Source organism: Cadophora gregata (assembly GCF_030347475.1).
Source record: "Cadophora gregata isolate MNR1 chromosome Unknown scaffold_1, whole genome shotgun sequence".
NCBI lineage: Eukaryota > Fungi > Ascomycota > Leotiomycetes > Helotiales > Ploettnerulaceae > Cadophora > Cadophora gregata.
The window spans coordinates 788,318-811,503 of record NW_026695924.1 but is presented as its reverse complement, the minus strand read 5'-3'; the positions used below and the strand labels follow the sequence as shown (position 1 = coordinate 811,503).

General features: G+C 47.5%; 8 protein-coding genes across 8 annotated transcripts; 4 read left to right on the top strand and 4 right to left on the bottom strand.

The window, feature by feature from the left end:
• Positions 1 to 105: 105 nt before the first annotated feature.
• CDC42_1 (Rho GTPase) lies at positions 106 to 934 on the top strand (the record flags this gene model as incomplete). The annotated part of the gene is made up of 4 exons (XM_058493400.1): positions 106 to 125; positions 233 to 352; positions 435 to 813; positions 869 to 934. The coding sequence occupies 4 exons, from the start codon at positions 106 to 108 to the stop codon at positions 932 to 934; spliced, it is 585 nt and encodes a 194-aa protein (XP_058363600.1).
• A 2,423-nt stretch (positions 935 to 3,357) lies between these two features.
• Positions 3,358 to 5,883, top strand: ONS95_000252 (uncharacterized protein). Its single transcript, XM_058493399.1, has 3 exons — positions 3,358 to 3,781; positions 4,538 to 4,664; positions 4,721 to 5,883. Exons 1-3 carry the CDS (start codon positions 3,611 to 3,613, stop codon positions 5,698 to 5,700), a joined length of 1,278 nt encoding a protein of 425 aa, XP_058363599.1. The 5' UTR covers positions 3,358 to 3,610; the 3' UTR covers positions 5,701 to 5,883.
• Positions 5,884 to 6,033: 150 nt separating this feature from the next.
• Positions 6,034 to 7,179, bottom strand: ONS95_000251 (uncharacterized protein; the record flags this gene model as incomplete). Its single annotated transcript, XM_058493398.1, has 1 exon — positions 6,034 to 7,179. One exon carries the CDS (start codon positions 7,177 to 7,179, stop codon positions 6,034 to 6,036), a length of 1,146 nt encoding a protein of 381 aa, XP_058363598.1.
• Positions 7,180 to 9,747: 2,568 nt separating this feature from the next.
• ONS95_000250 (uncharacterized protein) lies at positions 9,748 to 10,812 on the top strand. The gene is made up of 2 exons (XM_058493397.1): positions 9,748 to 10,072; positions 10,135 to 10,812. Exons 1-2 carry the CDS (start codon positions 10,011 to 10,013, stop codon positions 10,736 to 10,738), a joined length of 666 nt encoding a protein of 221 aa, XP_058363597.1. The 5' UTR covers positions 9,748 to 10,010; the 3' UTR covers positions 10,739 to 10,812.
• A 571-nt stretch (positions 10,813 to 11,383) lies between these two features.
• ONS95_000249 (uncharacterized protein) lies at positions 11,384 to 13,498 on the bottom strand (the record flags this gene model as incomplete). The annotated part of the gene is made up of 4 exons (XM_058493396.1): positions 11,384 to 12,219; positions 12,267 to 13,001; positions 13,052 to 13,182; positions 13,230 to 13,498. The coding sequence occupies 4 exons, from the start codon at positions 13,496 to 13,498 to the stop codon at positions 11,384 to 11,386; spliced, it is 1,971 nt and encodes a 656-aa protein (XP_058363596.1).
• A 512-nt stretch (positions 13,499 to 14,010) lies between these two features.
• On the bottom strand, positions 14,011 to 16,193 carry ONS95_000248 (uncharacterized protein). Its single transcript, XM_058493395.1, has 8 exons — positions 16,066 to 16,193; positions 15,962 to 16,016; positions 15,842 to 15,903; positions 15,657 to 15,754; positions 15,205 to 15,574; positions 15,008 to 15,148; positions 14,870 to 14,955; positions 14,011 to 14,807 (listed from the first exon to the last, which is right to left on the bottom strand). Exons 1-8 carry the CDS (start codon positions 16,146 to 16,148, stop codon positions 14,257 to 14,259), a joined length of 1,446 nt encoding a protein of 481 aa, XP_058363595.1. The 5' UTR covers positions 16,149 to 16,193; the 3' UTR covers positions 14,011 to 14,256.
• Positions 16,194 to 17,438: 1,245 nt separating this feature from the next.
• Positions 17,439 to 19,736, bottom strand: SNF5 (SWI/SNF chromatin-remodeling complex subunit; the record flags this gene model as incomplete). Its single annotated transcript, XM_058493394.1, has 2 exons — positions 17,439 to 17,774; positions 17,913 to 19,736. 2 exons carry the CDS (start codon positions 19,734 to 19,736, stop codon positions 17,439 to 17,441), a joined length of 2,160 nt encoding a protein of 719 aa, XP_058363594.1.
• A 476-nt stretch (positions 19,737 to 20,212) lies between these two features.
• Positions 20,213 to 21,812, top strand: CDB4 (Curved DNA-binding protein (42 kDa protein); the record flags this gene model as incomplete). Its single annotated transcript, XM_058493393.1, has 4 exons — positions 20,213 to 20,243; positions 20,381 to 20,569; positions 20,619 to 21,428; positions 21,589 to 21,812. 4 exons carry the CDS (start codon positions 20,213 to 20,215, stop codon positions 21,810 to 21,812), a joined length of 1,254 nt encoding a protein of 417 aa, XP_058363593.1.
• Between the last annotated feature and the right edge of the window lie 1,374 nt (positions 21,813 to 23,186).

The following is a 23,186-nucleotide window of genomic DNA, read 5'->3' as shown; positions in this document are numbered from 1 at the left end:
AGATATTCCCGAGAGCGTAGTAGGAAATAGTTGGTTTGCGCAGGTAGTGCATTGCAGCGTCGTCTCAGCTTGGTGATCGAACGAAGGAAGGGTGACAACGGAACAATGGTCGTCGCAACAATAAAGTGTGTACCTCCCACCATCTGCGACTCCTCGAACGTGCGCAGGATGCCTTCACAATCATATGGATACATCGGGATGCTATGAATACAAGCTAATGGCAAATCTGCAGATGTGTGGTCGTCGGTGATGGTGCTGTGGGCAAGACTTGTCTTCTCATCAGCTACACCACAAACAAATTTCCTTCCGAATATGTTCCCACAGTCTTCGATAATTATGCCGTCACTGTAATGTGAGTTGGTTCTTACAACATCCGCAATCTGCCAGCATTCCTCCATCCAATACCAACACATGCAATTCTAATACATATATAGGATTGGCGATGAGCCATATACCCTAGGACTCTTCGATACGGCTGGACAAGAAGATTACGATCGACTACGTCCGCTATCATATCCTCAAACCGACGTCTTCCTCGTTTGCTTCTCCGTCACCTCACCCGCATCCTTCGAGAACGTACGGGAGAAATGGTTCCCAGAGGTCCATCACCACTGTCCCGGAGTTCCGTGCCTGATTGTTGGTACCCAGACCGATTTAAGAGATGACCCGAGTGTGAGGGAAAAGCTGGGGAAGCAAAAGATGAGTCCGGTCAAGAAGGAGGATGGTGAGAAAATGGCGAAGGAATTGGGTGCCGTGAAATATGTGGAATGTAGTGCCCTGACGCAGTACAAGCTCAAGGATGTCTTTGATGAGGTATGCCATACATTTAAGAATTGGAATTCGGCACAGACATACTGACTTGGCATAGGCAATCGTTGCAGCTCTCGAGCCCCCAGCGCCAAAGAAGAAGCATCGATCTTGCTTAATCTTGTAATGCGGTTCCGTCCAGTTCAAAGCAACTCCCCCCGATGAACGAGATTCCTTCTTCCCCACACCAATTAGAAATTCCACCACCGTTCTGTCAACACTCAAATCCATCCGTCCGTCGAATCCATCGAAATCCCAGTCCACTTCATAAACCAAATCTTCTTTTTCTTCCGAATCCTTCAACATTCCGGGGCGGGGGCGGGGGAGGGGGCGTAGAACGTGTGCGTGCAATCAGTCGGGGGGGGTAAATGCAGACTGGCGAAAGGGGGGCAGATGGTGGTACAATCCTGCTGTCAGGCACCAGAAGTGCTGAGGAAAGTGTGAGCGTGGATGGAGGAGTGGGAGTGGGAATGGGAACGCAGGAAAGCAATGTTCGATTTTTTTTAAATAAAGAGAGAAAGAAAGCAGGGAGTCTGGGGGCATATTTTGAACTTACTCTTTTTTTATTCTTTTCTCTCTCCGTCCTTTTCTGTTGTCTTCTTCTTCTTCTTTTTTGGTGTCCCCTGCCTTGTCTGTTACATTTGCATTGGGAGTGGAGTGGTGGAGAAGGCATCAGAAGACACAGCAGATAGGCCAGGGCAAGCAAGCAAATAGGGCTGATGTGCTTTGGTATGGTGTGGTATGGTGTGATTTGGTGTGGTATGGTATAGAATGGTACTCTACGGTATGCAGATTCTCACACAGGTGCAGAGCAGAATAGGACTTCTTCACATTCTTGGTTCCTCCGCTTCAATTTTTTTTTTTTTCTTTTTTTCTTTTTTTGGTGGTGGCCTTTGCATACCAAACCATATCGTCTTCGTCAAATATTCCGTTCCCTGGGGTTTTCGGGTCTACTTTACCTACTACTACATCTCGGATTTGATCTCCCCCTTCTCCTTCTCAGCCACTTCGGGATTCTTGGCTCCTTCCGTATCGTATCGTATCGTATCGTAAAGAGGGAGGCGCTTGATATACATGTTCTTGGTATAGTATGATATGATATGGTATGGTATGGTATGGTATGGTGTAGTTTGGGGTTTCCTTTGGCTTTCGATTTTGATTTCGATTTTCTGCCCGGTTATGGTTTAATTGTCTCGAGAGAGAGAGAGAGAGAGAGAGAGAGAGAGAGAGAGAGAGAGAGAGAGAGAGAGAGAGAGAGAGAGAGAGAGAGAGAAAGAGGGATCTGTCCTACCAAGCGCCGCAAGCTGCCAGAAGATTGGATTATAAATGAGGTGGGTTTGACGCTACCTACGGACCTACGGAGAATACCAAATCAATCAATCAAATCAATCAAATCAATCAAATCAATCAAATCAATCAAATCAATCAAATCAATCAAATCAATCAAATCAATCAAATCAAATCAAATCAAATCAGCAATGGGGAAAGACTAACTAACTAACTAACTAACTGATTCACTTACTTACTTAACTTGTATGTATGTATATGTGTATGTATGATTGATTGGGTACCTAATGAGTGAGTGAGTGATCTCTTTCTTTCTCACCTTCTTTTCTTACCTTGAAAACAAACCTAAGAGATTCGTTGGTTGGTAAGGTAACGTAAGGTAAGTACTGTGTTTACAAACTAACTAACTATATTATATTATATTAGGTTAATATGGTGTTGTCTTTTTCTGCTTTGAACCACAAAAATATATCTTGGGTACATGGAGGAGGAAGAGGAGGAGGAGGAGGAGGAGGAGGAAGCCTTGTAACTTAGCATATACAAGATATCAATCTGGTTATCTGACTATCTGACTATCTGGTAATCCGGAAAATATATATATATATTAATTGGACGCGTTTCTTTACTCTCGTTGATTGATTGTTTCATTCATTCATTCTATTCCTTCTATTCCTTCTATTCCTTCTATTCCTTCTATTCCTTCTATTCCTTCTATTCCTTCTATTCCTTCTATTCCTTCTATTCATTCATTCATTCATTTTCCTCACCAGTAACTTACTCCTCGTAACTCAATCAAGTCAATACGAGCACCCAGCCAGCCAGCCAGCCAGTCAGCCAGCTAGCCAGCACTCGAACCCGAGCGAGCATGCATTACTTACTTAATTACTTACTTACTTACTACTACCTACTGCCATCAGGTACTTAACTTTTGCAAGTAAATCCGGGGTGAAGTTACTGTACGCATACAATACCTATATATATATATATATAAGATTTGGTACCCAAACATGCATCGGTTCTCGGAATTCATACCTACAGCATGAATCGAAGTCGAAATCGAAATCGTGATCGGCTTCGGCTTCGGCTTCGGGATAGGCGTTCGCTTCACGGCCCTTCCACTTCCATTGATTTGCTCCAAGAGTGGGAGTGGGAGTAGGAGTGGGAGGGAAGAATGTGCGGTGTTGTTACCTAAGGTAGTGTTGATGGATAAGGTAAGGTAGGCGGCTCGAGAGTGGCAGGGTGGGTAGATAGGAAATACTTTAAGGCTTTTACTGTAGGTACTGTAGATAAGCCAGCCCAGCAGCCAGCCAGCCCGTCCTAGCCCACCCTAGCCCAGCCAAGCACCACCTTTGAAATAAAAAAGTCAGATAACGTAATCGCTTGCTTCAAACATCTTCAACAGGCTTTCTCACTTAGTGCTTAACTCACTTACCTTTTACCAACAGCTCAATCTTGCTGTAGTATCAGTATATTTCTTTCTTCTTGATAATCAATTTTGTATATTGTCCATAAAATCATGAAGATCACGCCATTCCTCCTCCTGCCTTCTTTATTGGCAGTGGCTAGTTTGGTGGGTGGCCATGAACATCACCATGCCCACGGCGAAGAAGGAGAGGATATCCCGCTGCATGAGAGGGAATATGTGAGGGATTCGGCGGAGGAGTTGCAGAGGAAGTGGGGGTTTGAGGTTAGTTGATTTCTATATTTGTGTTACGAGTTTTGATATTTGTGACATTTTTTTTTGGGTGTTGCAGAGCTTGTGTTTCTGGCATTTATGTTAAAGGTGGGGTGGGTTGGTGGGTGGTGAGAGAGAAAGTCTTCCAAAGTTGACGGGAGGGATTTTCAGGCAAGCCCGCAAAGTTTTGAGTTGGCTTTGCTGTTGCGTGTTTTTTCCATTGGGGGGTGAATGGTGAGAGATTGGGTTGGGTGACCTTTTTTTTTTTTATGTTATTCTCCTTATGAAGCTTGATCGTTGTCTTCTGGGCGAGAGTCTTTGAGGTTTGAGAGAGCGTCTTTCTGTATATGCTTGGTTCGGCTCGATCAGTATCGGATGCAGATCCTTCAATGCCACAAGATCTTCTGTTTGGACGTTGACTGCGGTGGTGTCTTTCTGCTGCTTTGAGGACGATGTTGGAGTTTTCTCTCTCTTCTCATGACTGTCTTGAAAATGAGCTTGGTGTTTTGGTCTCGTATTCTTACGCTCTGAGAATGAAAAAGATGTCAAGACTCGCCATTTTGTTCTGCTCCGCTGCTTGTTGAGCAATATTTCCTCCGATCTTCTCATAATGTGCCCTCTTATGAGCACGAAGTAGTCTGAACTTCATCAAATGAGTAGCTGAAATGATCACTTCTCTTTTTACGATGCCATATTCGTCCTCTTTTTGATCTTGTTATAGTACTTCCATGCTATAGATCGGGGATCGGGTACTAATCAGATCGACAGTGGGGTTTCAATGGCGTCAACTCTTTTGCACATCTAGAACATGTCAAGTGTCTCACCAAACCACAAACCCAGTTCGATATCGGTATTATAGGAGTTCCCTTCGACACTGCTGTTAGCTACAGACCAGGTATATCCTATATCCTTATCAAGAGTTATCTTACTTGGTTTCTCTGACAATTACAGGCGCTCGATTCGGCCCTCGAGCTATCCGAGCAGCTTCATCTCGTCAAACATCCTTCCGTGGCTTCAATGCCCGCGCAGCAATAAATCCCTACTCATCATGGGCAACCATTCTCGACTGCGGAGACATCCCCGTTACTCCTCTCGATAACGCCATGGCCCTCACACAAATGACATCCGCTTATCTCGAACTCGGACACCGCACACCCCTCTCCTCAACCCTCAAATACCCCAAGCTCATCTCCCTCGGCGGCGACCACTCCCTCGCTCTCGCTGCTCTACGAGGCCTAAACAAAGTCCATGGTGGACCCGTCGCAGTCCTTCACTTCGACGCCCATCTCGACACTTGGCACCCAGCCAAATACCCTTCCCCGTGGCCAAGTGATCAAGCACAGTTCAACCACGGCAGCATGTTCTGGATTGCTTCCAACGAAGGCCTCATCCTAAACGGCTCTTCCGTCCACGCCGGTCTCCGAACCCGTCTATCAGGCGACGACTGGGCCGACTTCGAAGACGACACTAACCAAGGCTTCCTACGCATCTCATCCGATGACATTGACGACCTCGGAACCAAAGGCGTAATCTCCTCCATCTTAAACCGCATTGGCACAACCACTCCCGTTTACCTCTCCGTCGATATCGACGTTCTGGATCCAGGACTCGCACCAGGTACTGGGACACCCGAGGCAGGTGGATGGACCAGTCGCGAACTGATTAAGATTTTGAGGGGGATCGAAGGGCTGAATGTTGTTGGTGCGGATATTGTAGAGGTTGCGCCTGCTTATGATGGGGTTGGTGAACAGACTGCGTTAGCCGGCGCGCAGGTCGCCTATGAGATTTTGACGAGTATTGTTAAGAGAGGATTGGTGGATATGGGGAAGGAGAGTGAGGTGCGGATTAAGGATGGGACTGGGGTATGGGGTACTGGGGAGGTGGTGAAGGAGAAGGTTGAGGGGAAGGGGAAGGGAAAAGATGAGTTGTGATGTCCGTATAGGAAGGGGACTTTGCTGAGTTGTGGTTATGGAATAGAGAATCGTGATAAGGCTCCCATCGGAGGAACTTTCCCGTAGAAAAAATGCCTTCAAATAGCTTGAGAATGAAAGAGTTCAACCAAGTTTATACTGGCGACTTGGCGTCGACATCAACAGCTTGCCGCTCATAAGCCGATGATATTGGTGATACACTCCAACAAGTTATCATATATTCACCGACTGGGAGATGGATGTTAGGAAAAATAAAGGAATTTCAATCCGAACATGACCTCCATCGTCCTATACTTTCTGGCATGTTCCAACACTTCTGCTATCTTCCACATATTAGATACAGCCGATGTACCCCTGAACAATTCCACCTTGTCCTTTCATCGGAACGAGCATTTTCCCACTCTTTGACTTGGGTCGAGCAGGCTTGCAGCGCAAGAACCGGGGCTGTTGTGTTGCAACATCAGCTATTCCCCCTGGCCGCGAAAAAATCAATTCATCTTCGTCGAAGTTTTTATTCAGGCTTGGATGGTTCGGGTCCGGCACGCGGAAAGAATTCAGATCTGCGGGATTGCCAATGTAAGCCATCCCACGACTGGTGTCCGCGTCATTGATCAGTGACTTCCAGAGCTCCGGCCTATACGCTGGAGCTTCCAAGACCTTGATATCCATAGGTTGATAGCGACAGTACTGCAAGCCGGACCCTACACCTTCCCTACCGTAGGGCGCCGCTGATTCATGTCTGTTTTTATCGAATTCGAGTAGGAGACCCGTGATGATTGCTTCCGCTAGCGAAGGCATTGTGGTATCATGCCAATACGTCCCTTGGGCAACGTCACATTCTAGCTCCACATGGATCATGCTCGGTATACAACTTCCGCCAGGGGCGAGGTTAAACGTGTAGGTGTTTGACTCAGACGATCCAGACGACCAAGTCTCTTCCCACGATGCTTCGGTAGTAATACTTATCTCCACACTGACTATCCACGATCCCCCAACCGTCACGGAAGCGCCGACTTTCAAGCCAGCCGTCGTGGAGTACGTCTGAGAGAGCGTGACCTGTCGTGCGTAGCTACACCCGGTCGAAGTTGAGCTGCAGAAAATGCCCTCAGCAATGGGAACCACGCTGGAAAGTCGAGGATGGCATGTCCCAAGATTCGGAATTTGAACGTCATATTCATTGTAGCCATCAGATGTCCGCTTTCTGGTTGCGCTGATGCCAGTCGAGAACCAGACTGGATCGAGCGTGCTTGGGAATTTGTCCAGGTAGCTACTCTTCACTGCGTTTTCGAGCTCCTCCTTGTCTGACTGGCCAATTGGTGGTGCTGTTCCATCAGGAGAGGCGAAAAGCACGAAGGATGGAGCTGACATGACTCCGAGTGAGCCTTCGGTCAGATTGTTGGCGGTCACTCCTGGGGGAGGTGTGCCCTTGCCCGCGAGTGCTAGGCAGGGGAAAAGAGTAGAGATGATTCCGAACCTCATGTTGATGAGGAACGATGTGGGAGGAAGTTTGTTGTTCTTGGGTGCAGCAATTGTATGCAGATACAAATGAAGGCAATAGAGGCCAGGGAAATTGCACGCTGTATAGTATAGAGACGACTCGCAAAGTTCTGTAATGTTGAGAACCGAACTTTGTAGAGAATTGCCAGATTATATAGAGATTTCATACCACTTCCCGCAGACCTGAATCCACCACCCGGTGTCGCAAAGTTTCGTTTGGTGCCCCCTTCGTTGTCATACAACCATTTCCGTCTATTTTGTTGAAACCACAGCATTCCATTCCCATCACACAGCGCCATACACTGAGGCACTGTGGCACTTGAAAGGTAGCTCAAGAGCAATATAGCCCCATTCCATCAGTTTCACAACATACGACATCGCTAATAACAACAAAGATCTGCAATTTTGTACACAGAGACAAGAGAAGCGAGCTTTGAAGAAGACCGCAGCAGCTACATTCCTCTAGTATGACTCTAATTAATTCCATGAAAATCTCATTTTGGTATCAAGATTCGAGCCGACTGTTTCTAAGCCAACTTGGGCTTTGACTGAATGCTAACACAACAGCAGAACCTTTACCATTGATAAGAGCAGTGAACAAAGAAGTAGAAATCGTATAGAAGAAAGGGGAGGATGAGAACTTGCTTTTTGCTGAACTTGAGTAGAGTGGTACCAAACACTTTTAAAATGAGGAACCCCGCAACTGCCACACCTGTCACGGCCTTCTTGTACCTCTACTCGATACGAGTTTTATGAACTCGGACCGCCGATGAGCATAGAAAGACACATGTTGCTGTGCAAGTCAACCATTGCAACGAGATCAAGTCCTACCCTATTGCTCGCTTATTCCAGAGAAAGAAAAAGGAAAGTGAAACACAACTGAACATGGAATGGCGATCACAACAGAATCAGTGTTCGGTTTTTGCTCAATCAGTGATGTCTGACTCTACTAAGAGCCAGACAGCGTCTCGAGCATGAAGATCAAGTGCGATTTCTATCATAAAGAAGGAGAACGACTTTGCCGCTCTCTAACAAATTAATATCCAGAGAATCGACGAATACAAAACATCTTCATTGAAGTGATGAAAGTTGATAGACTTATCGTGAAGTTTGAAAGTTTTGGACATGATGAATAAGCCTGAAAGCTAGGAAAAACTTGAAAGACAAGCGCGGGGCCAACGGGAGTTCCCATGCGAGAGTCACGACATTCCGGTCAGATAGAACAAATACAGCCGGACGCCATAGACTAGACGATCGACGGTGTACCAGCTGTAATAAGAACTATTGTGTCTGAGTACAGCTTGAGTTATACCTAGGTGGTTTTGTCGTGATATTGAGAAGTGATGCTTTCGGTTATGTAATGACAAGTGGGCTGTCACACACTAAGTCAGCCAACCAATTTTAAGGGGCATAACTCAATTCCAATTTTTTATCTGACTACATGTAGTGAAATAACAACTTCTGCAACAAATCAGCCTCTGACATGCTCAGTTGGTTCACCCTCGGTCGTCTAGTTGGTTTATGGCGTCCGGCTGTAATTGTTCAGTCTCACCGGAATGTCGCGCGTAAGTGGCCTCACTCCTCAATAGCTTCGGCTACACAAATTTCTCTCAGACAGCTGTTAACAGTTGTACAGGTTCGACTCGCGCCTGAGGGACATCACATTTTTTGCAATTTTTTGGACTTTGGATTAATTCAGTGTGCCCGGCAAGCGAAAACCTTGGGAGATGGTGTGGTACTCGAGTAGGTTTAGTGGTGAATAGTGGACGGACGCATTGGTGGAGTGCTGCGCCACTGATTCTCGATCCACCCACTAACATTTGGGTTGGAGGGTCTCGGGGGTTCACTTTGCTGGACCCTCGCTAAACCTCCGGTTATTGTTTACATGGGAGAAATCCTCCTCTAGAAGCGTTACTCATGGTTCTCTGGTTCTCCTTTCGTTTTGTTTCTCCTGGAAGTTGTGGATTTTTGTCCAAACCTACCTAGTATCTTATTCCCTTTGCAGCATGTGACTTTCGGTTCTTGGAGCAGTCGTGCTGCATACCGCCGAAGACAAGCGATGTGATGCATCCTGATTGACTTCCCAAATTTCTCGAAGATATAATACAAGTATCACAATAGTAACCTCTTCAGCCCCCGTAGAACAGGCCTGCGATAGGGTTGTCTGTGCCTCTCAGCTTTCCCTATCTCTGACGAAACCTCGCTTGGATAAAAACTATATTCTAGACTTCGAATCGTCTAGTGCCCATCAGAAAAAGCAAGCCTTTCGGTCAAGCTTGTAGAGTCTAGCGGCTCGGCGTAAGCTTTCCCATGTTTTGTACTGGACAGAAGACTTTAAAGAATAGGTAGGGATATCTGTTTATTTCCAAGTAGGGACTGCTGGGAACGAATGCGCGCCTCTGATTGGACGGCTAAACCATTAAAGTCAATCATTGCTCAATCGAGTATGTAGGATTCAGGAAAATCCTGGGCTGACATCACAGCATACGAGATGCCCTATTATCGTCGATTGTGCCATGTCAATGTTATGCTACTCCTGGCCTTCACTATGTGACATTGACGACTGTGTTGCTGCTCGAGGCGAGATAAGAATCAGCGACGAGCCCAGCTCAAGAGTACATCAATTTCGGGTCGTCGCCTATTTTTCATTTTCACTCAGTCAAAAGTTTCTGTCTGCAAATTGAATACGTCTCGTCTCCAAGTCGCAGTGCACATAGCGCTTCTCATCCCGTCTCAAGGGTTCATCACAATCGCACTGATTTAGTCCAAGACCACAGCACATAATAATTTGACTCAATTATCAGTCAGGAGTCATGTTCGCGACACAATTCATACTTCTGACACTTACTTACGTGCTCCACGCTTCTGCGCAAGAGTGAGAGTCACCAACGACCCTCTCAAGAGCCCAAATCGTGGCTAATAACCACCTCCCAACAGAAACCTCACAGTAGCATTCTTCCCCTCCGTCGAAGGCAGGACTTGTTCCCAAAGTCCCATCAACGAGGCCATATCCTTAACCACCTACTCCATCCCAAACGGCTACGTCTGCTTCAACCTCAGCGACATCTTCACCCGTACCTCAGACAGCGGGTCCCAAGGCCTTTGGCGCGGTCCCACCGATTCAGTAGACCAACTCGTCAACTACACCTTACATAATCGTGAGGACTACAACCCCACTACGAATTACACGAACGTCTGGTACGAGCAAGTCAACCAAACGGGGGAGATTAAACCTGGAGAGTCGGGAAGATGGGTCTTCTATACGTATGCGTTTGAGGATTGTGAACAAGTCGGCGGGGATGCGTTTATGCCTGAGAAGAATTACCCGTGGTTTGAGACGAGCTGTCAGACGAAGGATGGGGGACAGTGTCAGGAGTTGAAGCAGCCGGTGAAGAGTTTTGCGATTGGGCCGTCTGCGGGGTATGATGCGAATCATGGCGGGTGTGAGGAGTGGGCTAAGATGGGAGATGCTTCGTCGTTGAAGGGGAGGACTTCGTTACTTGCTGTCGTTGCGATTGCAATGGCGATTTTGCTTGTGTAGGGAGGAGATGCAAATGTTGAGATATACCCTTTTTCGCTAGCTCACATAGCCATCAACACTTCCTAAACTGCTACGAATGAGAGAATAAGTGTATTTCTGTTTGTTTATAATTGAATAATTGTAATCCATTCGAAGTTTGAGGGAGAGCCAAAGCCACTCAATGGTAAGATTCTGATACCCCGCTATAAATATACGAAGGACATATTGTACTGCTGGGAGCCGCGACTTCAAAGTTTAGTATGATATACTGAAAGAAACACACGCATACATGATATCAAAAACATACATATGCTTGATTTCACAGAGCAGATGTGGAGCTTACAGAGGTAGACACGCCTTCACCACCAGAAGAGTTCCCACTGCCCAAAGAATTAAGCGAGGTTTCTGATAAACATACAGATCTCGACCTTGGCCTTTTTCTGTTCGTGGTATCCGACGAGCTTCGTGGAATCAGTACTTTCTACAGATACAGTCAGATACGCAGCTCGTTGATATGAATTTGGACAATATCGCAATCGCCCTCATTTAGCACCCTCGCAGCCTCGCTGTGTCACTTTAACCAAGACTCTTCTCAAATTTGACTTGGATTCACAGGAAATAATATATCATTCAGTGTACCTAAAAGCTCTATGCTAACTTTGGTAGTTACGACACAACATCAGGTTCTTCATGCTTAGCAGGCCGCTTCTTCATCCCTGGCAATTGCAACCACTTTCCCAAACCCATTCTACCACCACTCCCCTCCTTTCTAACACTCTCGAACCCCTGCCCCTCCTTAACTGTCCCACCAATAACTCGTCCCTTAACACTCTGTTCCATCTTATCAAGATTATAATTCCTCATCAACAAGCTCAGCAGAAAAATCGGCACAGTGACACAAATCGCAATAATAAGCAATGTATGCATCGTCTCCTGATACGCTCTATTAATCGCCTCGCGCTCGGGCGAGCCCATTGGATAAACAACAGCATTATTGATATTGTTATAGATGGCCGTGGCATTGCTCTTCGTCGCATCTGGGAGATACTGATTCAATTTCACGGGGATGTTCTTACTCCAAATCGCACCAGAAATAGCTGAGCCGACTGCACCACCGAGTTCTACACAGGTAAGGAACACGGCTGTAGCGACTGCGACGTGCTGATGATCGGTGCTGGCTTGGACTCCTAGTTGTGCTGGGACGTTAATCATACCACCGCCAATGCCCACTGCGATTTGTGTGCCGACGAGTGCCCCGGTCGAGACGCCCATGGTGCGATATCTGATCATGAGGCCGATTCCCATGATGTAGATGCATGTTCCGAAGACGACGTATGGCTTGTAGTATTTTGTGTACTTGATGAAGAAGGAAATGATGATCGAAGAGACGGTTGAGGAGAAGGAGAAGGTCTGTACAATTCGGCCGGCGGATGTGATGGATTTGCCTTGCACGACGATGAGGTAGGAGTAGAAGTATGGCTGGACGGAGAGGTAGAACGACACTAGATAATGTCAGAAATGAATACTGTAGGAGCAAGTGAAAACTTACTGAAGTAGAAGAAACCAACACCACACCCTGCACTGAAAGTGCGGGATCTGAGTAGGTGCATTGGAATCAATGGGTGCGGAGCGAGTTTCTTGATATTCTCCCAGAAGGGAAAGACAACGAAGCAAGTTATTCCGATCACGAGCATAGCGATGATCTTTCCAGATGCCCATCCAGATGATTGTCGTGATGCAATAGTGAGTGAGATCAGGATAAGTGCGAATGCTGCGCTCAGAAGGAGAATTCCGCCCAGATCAAGCTCGAACCAGAGATGCTTGACAACTTGCCACGGGCTCATACCATTGAATTGAGTCTCGGTGGTTAAACCAAGCTTCCTCGCTTTCCGATTGTTCAGAAACAAAGACAAAGCGAGTGGCATAAACATGACCGGCAAGATAATACACCAGATTCCATATCCCCATCTCCAGGTAGTCGTATCCAAAATATCATTTCCGATCAGCGATCCTATCCAGACCGTGATCAAGAATGGAATGTCCGGTAAACTAGACCACAAGGCTCTGTTCAAGAGATCGCTCGTATCGGCAATGAAAATCTGCTGAAGAATCTGCAGACCAGTGCTGCCAGCTGAGTAGAAGATCTGAGCTGCTGCGAAAGTCTCGACGTTTTTGGAGACGGCCATTTGGATGTAGCCGAGTACGTAGAGGAGGATGCTGAAGGAGAAAGCTTCGAGACGACCGAATACGTCTGCTACTTTCGCCATGGGCGTTTTTATCACAGCTAGTTTTCGTCAGTAATTGCAGAATCTGGAATAGGAATTCGAGTCTTACCATTGACAACTCCTTGCACGACATAGACAGTAGAAATCAAAGAATGCGTTTGGAAAGAACTCGTCGCAAATACCGATACTGACTGAACGACTTGCCCTTCTAGAGAAGTCGAGAATGCCATGAGAAAGATACTAGGAGAAGTGAGTTCCATGAATTTTTCCTCATAAAGTACAATTACCTGGTATAAGCAAATATCAAGCCCCATTTCTTCCATGTCATGGCCACAGCCTCCATATTCTTCACACCATTCTGAGCATCTTCATCTGGTGTACTGGCTCCAGGGCTAGGCATGGATTCCGCATCAAAATTCTCGACATCTTTCTGATTGAGCTCTCCATTCCCACCATGAGCAGTACTGCTTCCACTGTGTAAAGAATGTCGTCCTTCAGGTCTGTGATTGAGAGTGTCCAGCTGGACATCCTTCTGCGCGCCTGAAGTGGAATCCATCTTGCCACCTCCAAGTGTTTAAACTCGGTCTAAACTCATCGAATTGTGTGAAATGAGTGCGGCAAGAGATATGAAGAAAAATAAATTTGATTATCGTCTGGAAATCTGATAAGATGGGGTAGGAGACCAGACCCTTAGTGCTAGACTACGAACTAGGAGATCGTCATCCCATCGGTCCCAAGGATCTGCGTCTCCGCACCTGCCAATGGATGCAGAAACGATTTTAGTGATGGCGCCAACTCAGTCCGTCGAATTGAAGGTACTGTATTATGACGGAAGCCAATGGGAATGGCGGCATAGATGAAGAGGGGAGCTTCGCATACTATTATGTTTCTAGAGTCTCCTTTTCGCCTTTGCTCGTAGAAAATCTCGGACTTGAAGGTTCATGTGTTAACACTTAACGAAATATCCACTTACTGCGTGTGATTTAATTTAGAAGCTGAGAATGGAATTGAACTTATTATGTGGAGATATTGTAGTGAAGGACTGAGGGAAAGGAGAAAGATCAAAGTTTGTTTCGAAAGGAACTGGCGTGCTGATGGCAGCATACTGAGCTGCCACTCCCTAAGCTCAATGTAACAGGCCCGTTTCTGTGAGAGAAACCATCGACTTGGCGACGTTTTCTACTTTGCAAAATTTATATGAGGCGTTTGTCTACTAGAATTTTCAGTGCCTCTCTTCGATGGACTCTTACCGACCATATGTTTCTAGCCAGGAATCCGATACCCCACCTCATCCCTCAGGCACAACACCCACCATCACAACGAATAACTAAAATACGGATTCTTCATATCTGTCACATCCCTCTCTCCCATCTCCCTCCCCAACCTCTCCATCTCCTCGGCACTCACTCCACTCTGCCTCGCCATCCTCTCCCGCTTCCCATTCTGCCACATATACCAACCCCTCCACGCACAAATACACACAAACTCCATCCCCAAACATATACTCGCTCCAATCGTACCAGGGATATACTGCGGGGCATCCTCCGTCCTGAAGATCTGACTACCGCACATGTTACCCACACAGTATCCTAGGAATGTACTTGAGGAGATGATCGTCTTTTTGGTGCGGCCTGAGATATTGGAGGGGATGAGTGTCCAGGCTAGGAAGAGAGAGAGCACTGTGGGCACGGTCATGAAGTAGAGGCCCCATTTTGTCCATTTGAGGGAAGGGGAGGAGGGGAGGAGGGAGAGCGAGAGGAGCCCGATGAAGGGGGGGAGGGTGGAGAGAGCCATGATGTACATGCGTCTGTTGGGGACTTTGCGGGTGTAGATTCCGACGATGAGGAAGATTATTAGAGACATGACTGTTGGTTGTTAGTCTACGGAGTTGAGAAGAGATAGAGTAGTGATGAGGGGATAGACATACCTGAGCGTGGGATTCCAACGAGGAGGACTTGGAGTTGTGTGAAGCCGAATGATTTGTACATCAAGGAACCAAAGGTGGTGATGCCACTATAAATTCTGGTTAGCTGATGTATGAGCTTGACCGAGAGAAACGACATACCCGTTTGGAACAGAGCTCAAGAAAGCATTGAGCGTCGAGAAATACAGCACAGGGTCCTTGAGCGCCTCCACAACCTGATCCCAATTCCACTTTGTGCCAGTGACATCTCGACCAGCCTTGTTACTGATGATTCTCGCAGCACTAAATATCCACTCATCAGTCTCGCATCCATAACACTCAGAGCAAAGGCAACCTACGCCATCCTCTTCTCCCCCTTACTCATCCACCTCACCTCCTTCGGACTCCCCAACAACACAAAACACACCAAAGCCGCAACAATCGTCGCCGCCCCCAAAAACAAAGAAATACACCTCCACGCCGCAATGCCCCCATACCTCTCTGCATGCGTCCCAATCCCATACATAACCAGATCGGCGATCACGCCAAACCCTGCATTAGCAGACTGGAAGAATAGAGAGCGGGAAGAGTGCTCCACTGTGCGGTACCAGGTCCCGATTACGAGGATGAAGCCCGGTGAGATGGTGCACTCGAAGAAGCCTTGGAGGGTGCGGAGGATCATTAGATGGGCCCAGTTTTGGGCGGCGGAGATGCAGATTACGCAGATTCCTGTGGAGGGAGGGGCAGGTTAGTTGCTTCGCCCGGTTTCTTAGGTTTTATGGAGTGGGCAGTGGGATCAGATGAGACGTACCCCAGCAGAGCATGTAAATACTTAGTGTTCGACCGAGGGCCCATCGTTGGAGGAGGAAGTTGGAGGGGAGTTCGCCGGAGAGATAGGCGATGTAGAAACTTTGCAGAAGAGTCAACTGTTAATGTCCAATTTCCTTGTGTCCACTTCTTTTATATCATACTATTCAAAAGCAAGGGGTAACTTACATAGTAGTCAACCACTGATATTGCTGGCCCACAAGATTCGTGTCTTCCCGAATCCCGAAAAGCTGGATAAATCATATTAGTTTCTTATTTGATAGTGAGAATTATTGTCTCTAGACATACCGCCTGAGTCCCCAACGATGTCTTATCCGCTTGCTGGATACCGTAGCATACCCACCTAGAACGTAGCATTAGAACCTGAGTGACACAAATGGGGATTGACATACATGAGCGGTAGGAGATATCTATCTATTTTCTTGAGGAGCTTCTTGTATTCTTCTGGTGTATAATCTTGGCGATATGTCAGCATGGAGATCAATATATCGTCCGTACCGCAACAAGACTGGGTATCGATATGGCAGGATGAGAGAGAGATGGTGGTGGATGTGCAATATACCAGACTCTTTAATATCATCACCACCCTCCTCCACGACAACGACATCGACATGCTCATCCGAGGAGGAACTCTTCTCACACTTCTCATCAATCGGGTATTTCTCGTCGATCGAGAGCTGTTCCGATTGACTTATTGGCGTCACACCATGGTTTTCTGTTGAATTCATTGTACTCGCTTAAACACAATCAAACCCAATGACAAGATTCAAATCTCCAGATCCGAATGCAGAAACGCACAACCAGAACAAAACGGGCTCTCCATTCTTGCGGAAAGATCAGCTATGCTATATACATTCACATCTCTCGATCTCTCCATCCTCGTCTCCACCATTGTTATCCATAGACAATCCCAATCCCAATCCCGAAGATAGCGAGGATATGCCCGCAACACAGCCGTTGCCAAGCTGATAGATGATAAACGACATGTACGTTGCCCGCGCGCCAGCCTGCCAGGCCGTTACTATTCATACCTTCGTCTGTACAGCAGAAGTGGAGGCGAGGCAGCCTTCCAAGGAGGGCAGACAGTCAGGCAAGAAAAGACCCATGCTCGATGGCTGGCTGGCTGGCTGGCTCGCTTGAAGTACAGCGGCGGCCCTGAGTAGCATCGAGAGGGGTACAGTATGATCCAACTACGGTGGTGGAGCTCTCCTTGCAGCTGTTATCTTGATGTGGAGGTCCTGGAGGGGAAGGAGGCAAAGACCAACCGGCAATTTGTGTAGGTACCCCATTCTTGGCGCGCGACCGCTTCGGAATTCCCGTCTTGAATCTTCTACCAAGGGTTATCTTGGTTATGTTGTATAAGAGGGGTAGTGGGAGGCTGCGACTTGCTGGCCGTGGCGTGGATCTGTTGTATGGATGGTGAAGAAATTTTGTTGGTTGGGATGTGAGGTTCATGATCTGTGGGGATGATGATAGCTAGTAGACATTGTAGAAATGATGTGCGTTGGCAGCATGCAGAACGTAAAAAGATAAGCATTTGGTGACCACTGGGTGATAGATAGAATAGGCAGAAAGAAGGGGAGAGGATCGGCCGCGGCTCCCACGTGTAAAAGTTTAGTATTGGTTCAGCTTATCCAACCGCAATTCGCGATTCGTGACCTGTCATATTGGAACTGCAACTCCCCGTCCTATCTTACTCCCAGAACTCCATGTTGTCCGTTCCTTACTCTTTGATATATTACACCTGTTCTAAAGTCCAACTTGCTCAAGAACTGGAAGCACCCGTAGATGCATTCCTGTCTGCTGCTATCCTCCCATCCACCCTCTCTCGATGTTGACGATTTTTCAAGTGGACCTCGAAGTTCCCGACTGTGGTTTCTGGACCGGGCGTGTAGAGCTTGCCTGGACAGTCGTGGCATCTTATGCGTGGAAGATACATCCACTTTATTCCTTCTGGTGTTGTGCCTGGTGCAGGTGCTGGACAGGGCAGCTCTGTGGCGGTGTTTACAGCGGAATACCGCATTACGCCTTCGAATCGATCACCTGGGTACTGGGTGAGAAGGCCAGTGAGGCCAGCTGTAAGCCAGGATGGAGGGGGAGGCTGTGACTGTCAGTATATACATTTGAGATATGATTCGAACGAATTCTTGGGGAATATGCCATTCTTTAACGGCAATCACTTGATTGTTTCGTGACAGCAAGTACCTGAAGGTCGAAGTTATGAAAGGGCCTTGCTCACAGGAACGTGGGGTGGTTGTCCTGGCGGGGGAGGGGGTGGTGCATCGACTCGACCAATTTGCCCGACTGGCACGGGAGTGGTAGGAGGCTGGATCGTCTGGCTTTGGGCATTAGGAGTTGATGGGGGCCCCATGGAGCCAGGGGGGACGGCTGGAGTAGAGGCAGCAGGTGTTGCTGGAGCGCGAGAAGCAGGCGTTTCGGGTGGTTGTGAAGTTGAAGGACGGCTTGCAGGTCGGTTGATCTCACGATACCACTTCCTCATCCTTTCTCGCCCAGGTTTAAGCTTGACGATCAAGGATGGAGGTTCGCTGTCCTCACGGGCATCACGGCCACCAAATCTTCTAGCAGAAGTTCTAGTTTCGTGATGATGAAGCACTGCTGCTTCAGGAGTTTCCGATCTTCCCAGGTTCGCCATCCTTTGTTGGGCAGCTGTAGCTGCTCCACGCATGTTTCTGGTTCTCGCTGTTCCGGTCTGCAGATTCGACATTGCTGGAGATTCGGGATTGGAATCTTCACTTTCCGATTCCTCCGAAAGCTCTCCATCTCGAGCTCCAGGACGTTTACCTTTGCCTCCAACTCCTCCAATTCTTTTGTACAGTCGACTGTCCTCAACCTTCTCAGCTGAGCCTGGAATAACTGATGATACTACCAGTGTTCGCACAGTCCGCTGTCTGTCTTTCAAATCTGGTAATGTTGGTCCACCTCTTCTGTTCACAGAGCGTTTCTGTCTCCTCTGTTCTCGTGAGTATATTACTTCCCCGCGCTCCAGATCTGCTTCCGTCAACTCGTACAAGAAAGGCGTATATTCTCGCGCTTGCTGCTGTGGCCTGAAAACTGAAGGTAACGGAGATGGCAAGAATCCAGCAATTAAATCTGCATCTTCCAAGGGTCGCCCATCAAATGGATGCCCAACAATGTACAAACTCCTTGTGAATAGCTGGCACTGTTCTCGTATCGAATGTGCAATCGCGGTAGTAAACTCTCCTGCTAATGATAGTTCTCGAGCCAAACTCTGCGCAAACTCTTCTGGAGAGTTCAATGGGTTGTTAATCTCCCATTCAAATTTATCCTCCAATGTATGCGGGCCAATCGTTATGTTCAGCTTGATGAGGATTCGCATCTCTTCGTTCTTGTAAGCCGAGTATGGCAGCTCTGGATCCAGCGCTTCTTCTCCAGCATACAATTGAGGATAGAAATCAATCAGCTGCTCGCGCAATTGGTGCTGAACCTGCTCCAGAACTGGGCCGTGTGCAGGAGGAGTTAGGCCAAAATCCTCAACCATCTGCGCTGCAAAGATCTCGGGAGTTATGATTCGATCGTAGTAGTTCCAGGTAAACGTATCTCGAAGCTTGATCTTATCCCAATCGATCTCCAACCGGATAGGCACCAATTCTTCCTCCTGTTCTGCCTGCATCGCTACATCTTTGCGCTTGATTCGCAACCTTGGGGTCTTCTTATGCCCCAATCTTGGCTTTTGGTGAGGATAGACTACATGCGCCGGCCCATCTGTCCTCCCATTTCCATAACCCCCATAGCCAGGACCAAAGAGTCGACTGGGGGTGAAATATTGTCGGTACTCGTCGCGAACCTTCTTGTAATCCTCTGCCTGCTGGTTCCTGAAATTGTAATCTTTCTCCCGATTGGCTTGCGTCTCCAGCATCGCAGCAGTGTGTAATAAATCATGATGAATGTGGCTTTCGAGCAAGATCTTCTGGAAGTCCTCTTTTGTCCGTGGTCGATGGGTTAGAGGAGAAGAAGGGGCTGGATGGGTGTCGACGGCATCTGTAGCCTGGGGGTCTGAGGATGCCTGTGGATCTGGAGCCATGGCGAATGCATTCGCGACAGCTATGCGACACTGTACTGTTGAAGTGCGATGCGATGGAGCCCTGGAGATGGGATTGAAGGTTGGGAGGGTCGAGTTTGGATTTAGAGTTGAGTGAAGCGCGCCATGTTGACTGACCACTGCACCGCGACATGAGCCGGAGCCTGGCTGGTGCACCTGGGCAGTGCAGCATGAACATTAGTCACGTGCCGGAACTCGCCGGAGGGCGGCCTTGGCAAAACACCCTGGTCCGCCTCGATGATGCTGAAGGTGAAAATGCGGGACGGGAGCTCGAGTCTGCGACTCTGCCGTGGCCAGGCGAGCCAGGGACATCTTGCTCTGTCTGGCCTTCGCTAATTTCAACTTGCCCACAGTCTAACCCCTCCTTTTCCAAACAATCGACAACTTCTTACACTCCTTCACTCCATACACGAGCCCTTTTCAAAAACAAACACCAGACTTACCGAACATCCATCATCATGGCAGACAAGAAGGAAACCGAGGAGATTGGTATGTTGATTCGCACGCTCTTTCTTGGATGGAGGGGTGTTTTGGATTTACCCCGCTATCAGCTCCAGAACCAGCACAACGACGAGCTTTGAAAAAGCTTGGTAACTATGTACTGACATATGCATTTCGATATCTAGATTACACTCTCAATAACCCCGATACCCTTACCAAATACAAGAGTGCTGCTGCCATTTCTCAGAAGGTTTTGGAGGCTGTTACTGCTCTTTGCGTTGCTGGAGAGAAGATCGTCACCATCTGCGAGCAGGGTGACAAGCTTCTGGACGAGGAGATTTCCAAGGTCTACCGTGGAAAGAAGATCTCAAAGGGTAGAAGCGGATACACACTCGAGTCTCTAATATTTCTGACACTGTCCAGGAATTTCTCATCCTACCACCGTCTCCCCATCTTCCTTTGTCACGCCATACACCCCACTAAAGTCCGATGAGGCCGAAGCTGCTGTCACATTGAAGGAGGGAGAGGCTATCAAGATCCAGTTGGGTGCACAAATTGATGGTTTCGGAACAATTGTCTGCGATACCATCATCATTCCAACTGCTGACAACAAGGGCACAATCGAGGGTCGGGATGCTGATCTTCTACTGGCTACATACTGGGCGAACGAGCTTCTATTACGGTTGATGGTTCCACCAGGACTTTTGGCCACTGGTACAGATGAGGAGAAGGCAAAGGCAGCAAAGGTCAAGGCCCCAACTCAGAGCAAGATCACCAGTTTGTTGGAGAAGGTTGTGAAGAGCTACGACTGCAACTTGGTAGAGCACACCACCAGTTGGCAATTTGAGCGAAATGAGATTGAGGGAAAGAAGAAGATTATCCTTTCTCCAGGTGATGGAACTAAGGGAGAGGGTATCCCAGAGGTTGGTGATGTTTGGGGTGTTGAGATGGGCGTCAGTGCCGGAACCGGAAAGATCAAGAACTTCGAGAACAGAACTACACTCCACAGACGTACAACCCTTACATACGCCTTGAAGAGACCTAGCTCCAAGAAAGTTCTTAACGAGGTTATGAAGAGATTTGGTGTCTTCCCATTCAGTTTGAGACAACTTGAGGATGAGAGAGATGCCAAGGTTGGTGTTGTTGAGTGTGTACGAGGAAACGTTCTCCGTGCATACGAGGTTGCAGGAGATAAGGATGGTGCTGCTGTTGGTAGACTTTTGACCACAATTGGTATGTTTCTGGTCCCTTTGAATTTGGAAAAGGAAGCAGAAGACCTCCCAAAGCCTTGTTCATTGCCCAGAGAAGTCTCAGGACATCGAACAAGCTTTGGGGTTTTCGCACTTTCATACCCTCTACAAAATTCCGTAATATCCTTACTAACACCACCCAGCAATCACCAAGAATGGTCTCCAAAGAATCGCCGCACCACCATCCCCAGACCTCTCCAAGTTCAAGACCGACAAAAAGATCACCGACGAAGAAGTCCTCAAGATCCTCGAGCAACCCCTAGCCAAGGAAGCCAAAGCCAAGAACAAGAACAAGAAGAAGAAGCCAGCCAAGAAGGCCGCCGCAGCTGCTGATGACGATGATGAGGAGAGCAGTGATGAGGAGTAAGTGGTTGGGAGGGAATGAGTGCATGATTTGATGGGGTGGGATATCTATGGATGGATTGGGTCTGTGGGAAATAGGCTCTAATGGAGAGCTGGATTGGGATGGGCTGGGCACGGGTCATTTGCATGGTCTTTTCGATGTAGGTAACAAACTACCTAGGTGGACAGTGGAAATGCCGTTCACCTGCTTGGTCTATCATCCATATCCAGGCATTTGACCTCCCATTTGAGCGGTTCCCAGTACATTCCTTTGCGTGCGCCCATATCGTCCATAATTTTACTAAAACACGTTGCTTTTTCTACAGACCTGATACGTATCCACTATTCTCATTCTCTTTCAATGTTATCACCAGCGAAAAAACAAATAGTTTGCAACCATTACATGATAATTTCCTAAACCCATACTCAAGTAAAGAAAGACTACTTCATGGGTATCATGTACTATGACACATCTTCACACCTGGGCAGCGATGAACCCCAGCAAGTTTCTTGAGCCCAGCTCAAATATGCCGAACATCACACGATACTACACTACTCTACACTACACTCCAAGTCCAGGCCTCTATTCTCTATTCTCTATTCCAAAGAAAAACTTCCTAGGGTTCCTTCTTGACAGACATCACTAATCTACATCTGGCTGTCTACATACTTCAGATTTCACTTTTTGAGCCGGGCTCAAAAAGACCTTATGCTACAGCAGTACTTTACCACTGGATCTGAGCTGAGCTTTGGCGCTGGGGAAAGAATGCGAGTGAGGTGATGCGATGCGATGGGGAAGTGATTGAGATGCTTGTTTGTGTGCTTGTACTGACTGTTTGGAAATGAGATGGTAGTTGGATATTTGGGAATTGTGGACTTGGCTCGTGGTTGGGGAATTGAGGTTTTGTGAGCTGGTCTCGAAGTGTGTTTTCAAGGTGTGGATTCTGGTGGTGGTGTTGGGAATGGTGGGAAGTGTATTGTGTATTAGGAGTTGAGATTTTCTTTTTGTGAGGGAGCCTGTGAATGGTGAGAGATTGGTGGAATTTAGGCTGGGAGTTTGATATGACTATAGGGTAGGGAGAAGCTTCAAATTCTTGGGCTGTATTTTTGGTTGCTTGGAAATGGATTGTTTGTTAATGGGTTGTGTGAAGTGTTGGGATGGGTTGGGTATTCTCCTAGATTGTAGAGTTTTAGGGTTGTGACTGTGTGCGCTACTTGTATGGAAAGAAAAGGGCGATGACGTGTGAGGGTATGGAAAGGATGTTTGAATACTTTCAGAGACTTGTATGCTCCAAGATGTTCGTCTCTTGATTTGGGGCATCCGTGAGCAAGTTGTATTTCGTCATTGCCTATTTATTCTACGTACTTTGAATGGAGCCTCTGCGAGAGGACGTGTAGG

What these genes read in the sequence shown, in the direction of transcription:
- ONS95_000252 (XM_058493399.1), top strand. Translation starts at nt 3,611, where the DNA reads ATGAAGATCACGCCATTCCTCCTCCTGCCTTCTTTATTGGCAGTGGCT. An exon ending in AGAGGAAGTGGGGGTTTGAG is followed by an intron (nt 3,782 to 4,537) that starts GTTAGTTGATTT and finishes TCAGATCGACAG; the next exon opens with TGGGGTTTCAATGGCGTCAA. An exon ending in TGCTGTTAGCTACAGACCAG is followed by an intron (nt 4,665 to 4,720) that starts GTATATCCTATA and finishes TGACAATTACAG; the next exon opens with GCGCTCGATTCGGCCCTCGA.
- ONS95_000248 (XM_058493395.1), bottom strand. Translation starts at nt 16,148, where the DNA reads ATGCTGACATATCGCCAAGATTATACACCAGAAGAATACAAGAAGCTC. An exon ending in TTGAGCTCTGTTCCAAACGG is followed by an intron (nt 14,956 to 15,007) that starts GTATGTCGTTTC and finishes CAGAATTTATAG; the next exon opens with TGGCATCACCACCTTTGGTT. An exon ending in CGTTGGAATCCCACGCTCAG is followed by an intron (nt 14,808 to 14,869) that starts GTATGTCTATCC and finishes AACAACCAACAG; the next exon opens with TCATGTCTCTAATAATCTTC.
- ONS95_000250 (XM_058493397.1), top strand. Translation starts at nt 10,011, where the DNA reads ATGTTCGCGACACAATTCATACTTCTGACACTTACTTACGTGCTCCAC. An exon ending in CTCCACGCTTCTGCGCAAGA is followed by an intron (nt 10,073 to 10,134) that starts GTGAGAGTCACC and finishes ACCTCCCAACAG; the next exon opens with AAACCTCACAGTAGCATTCT.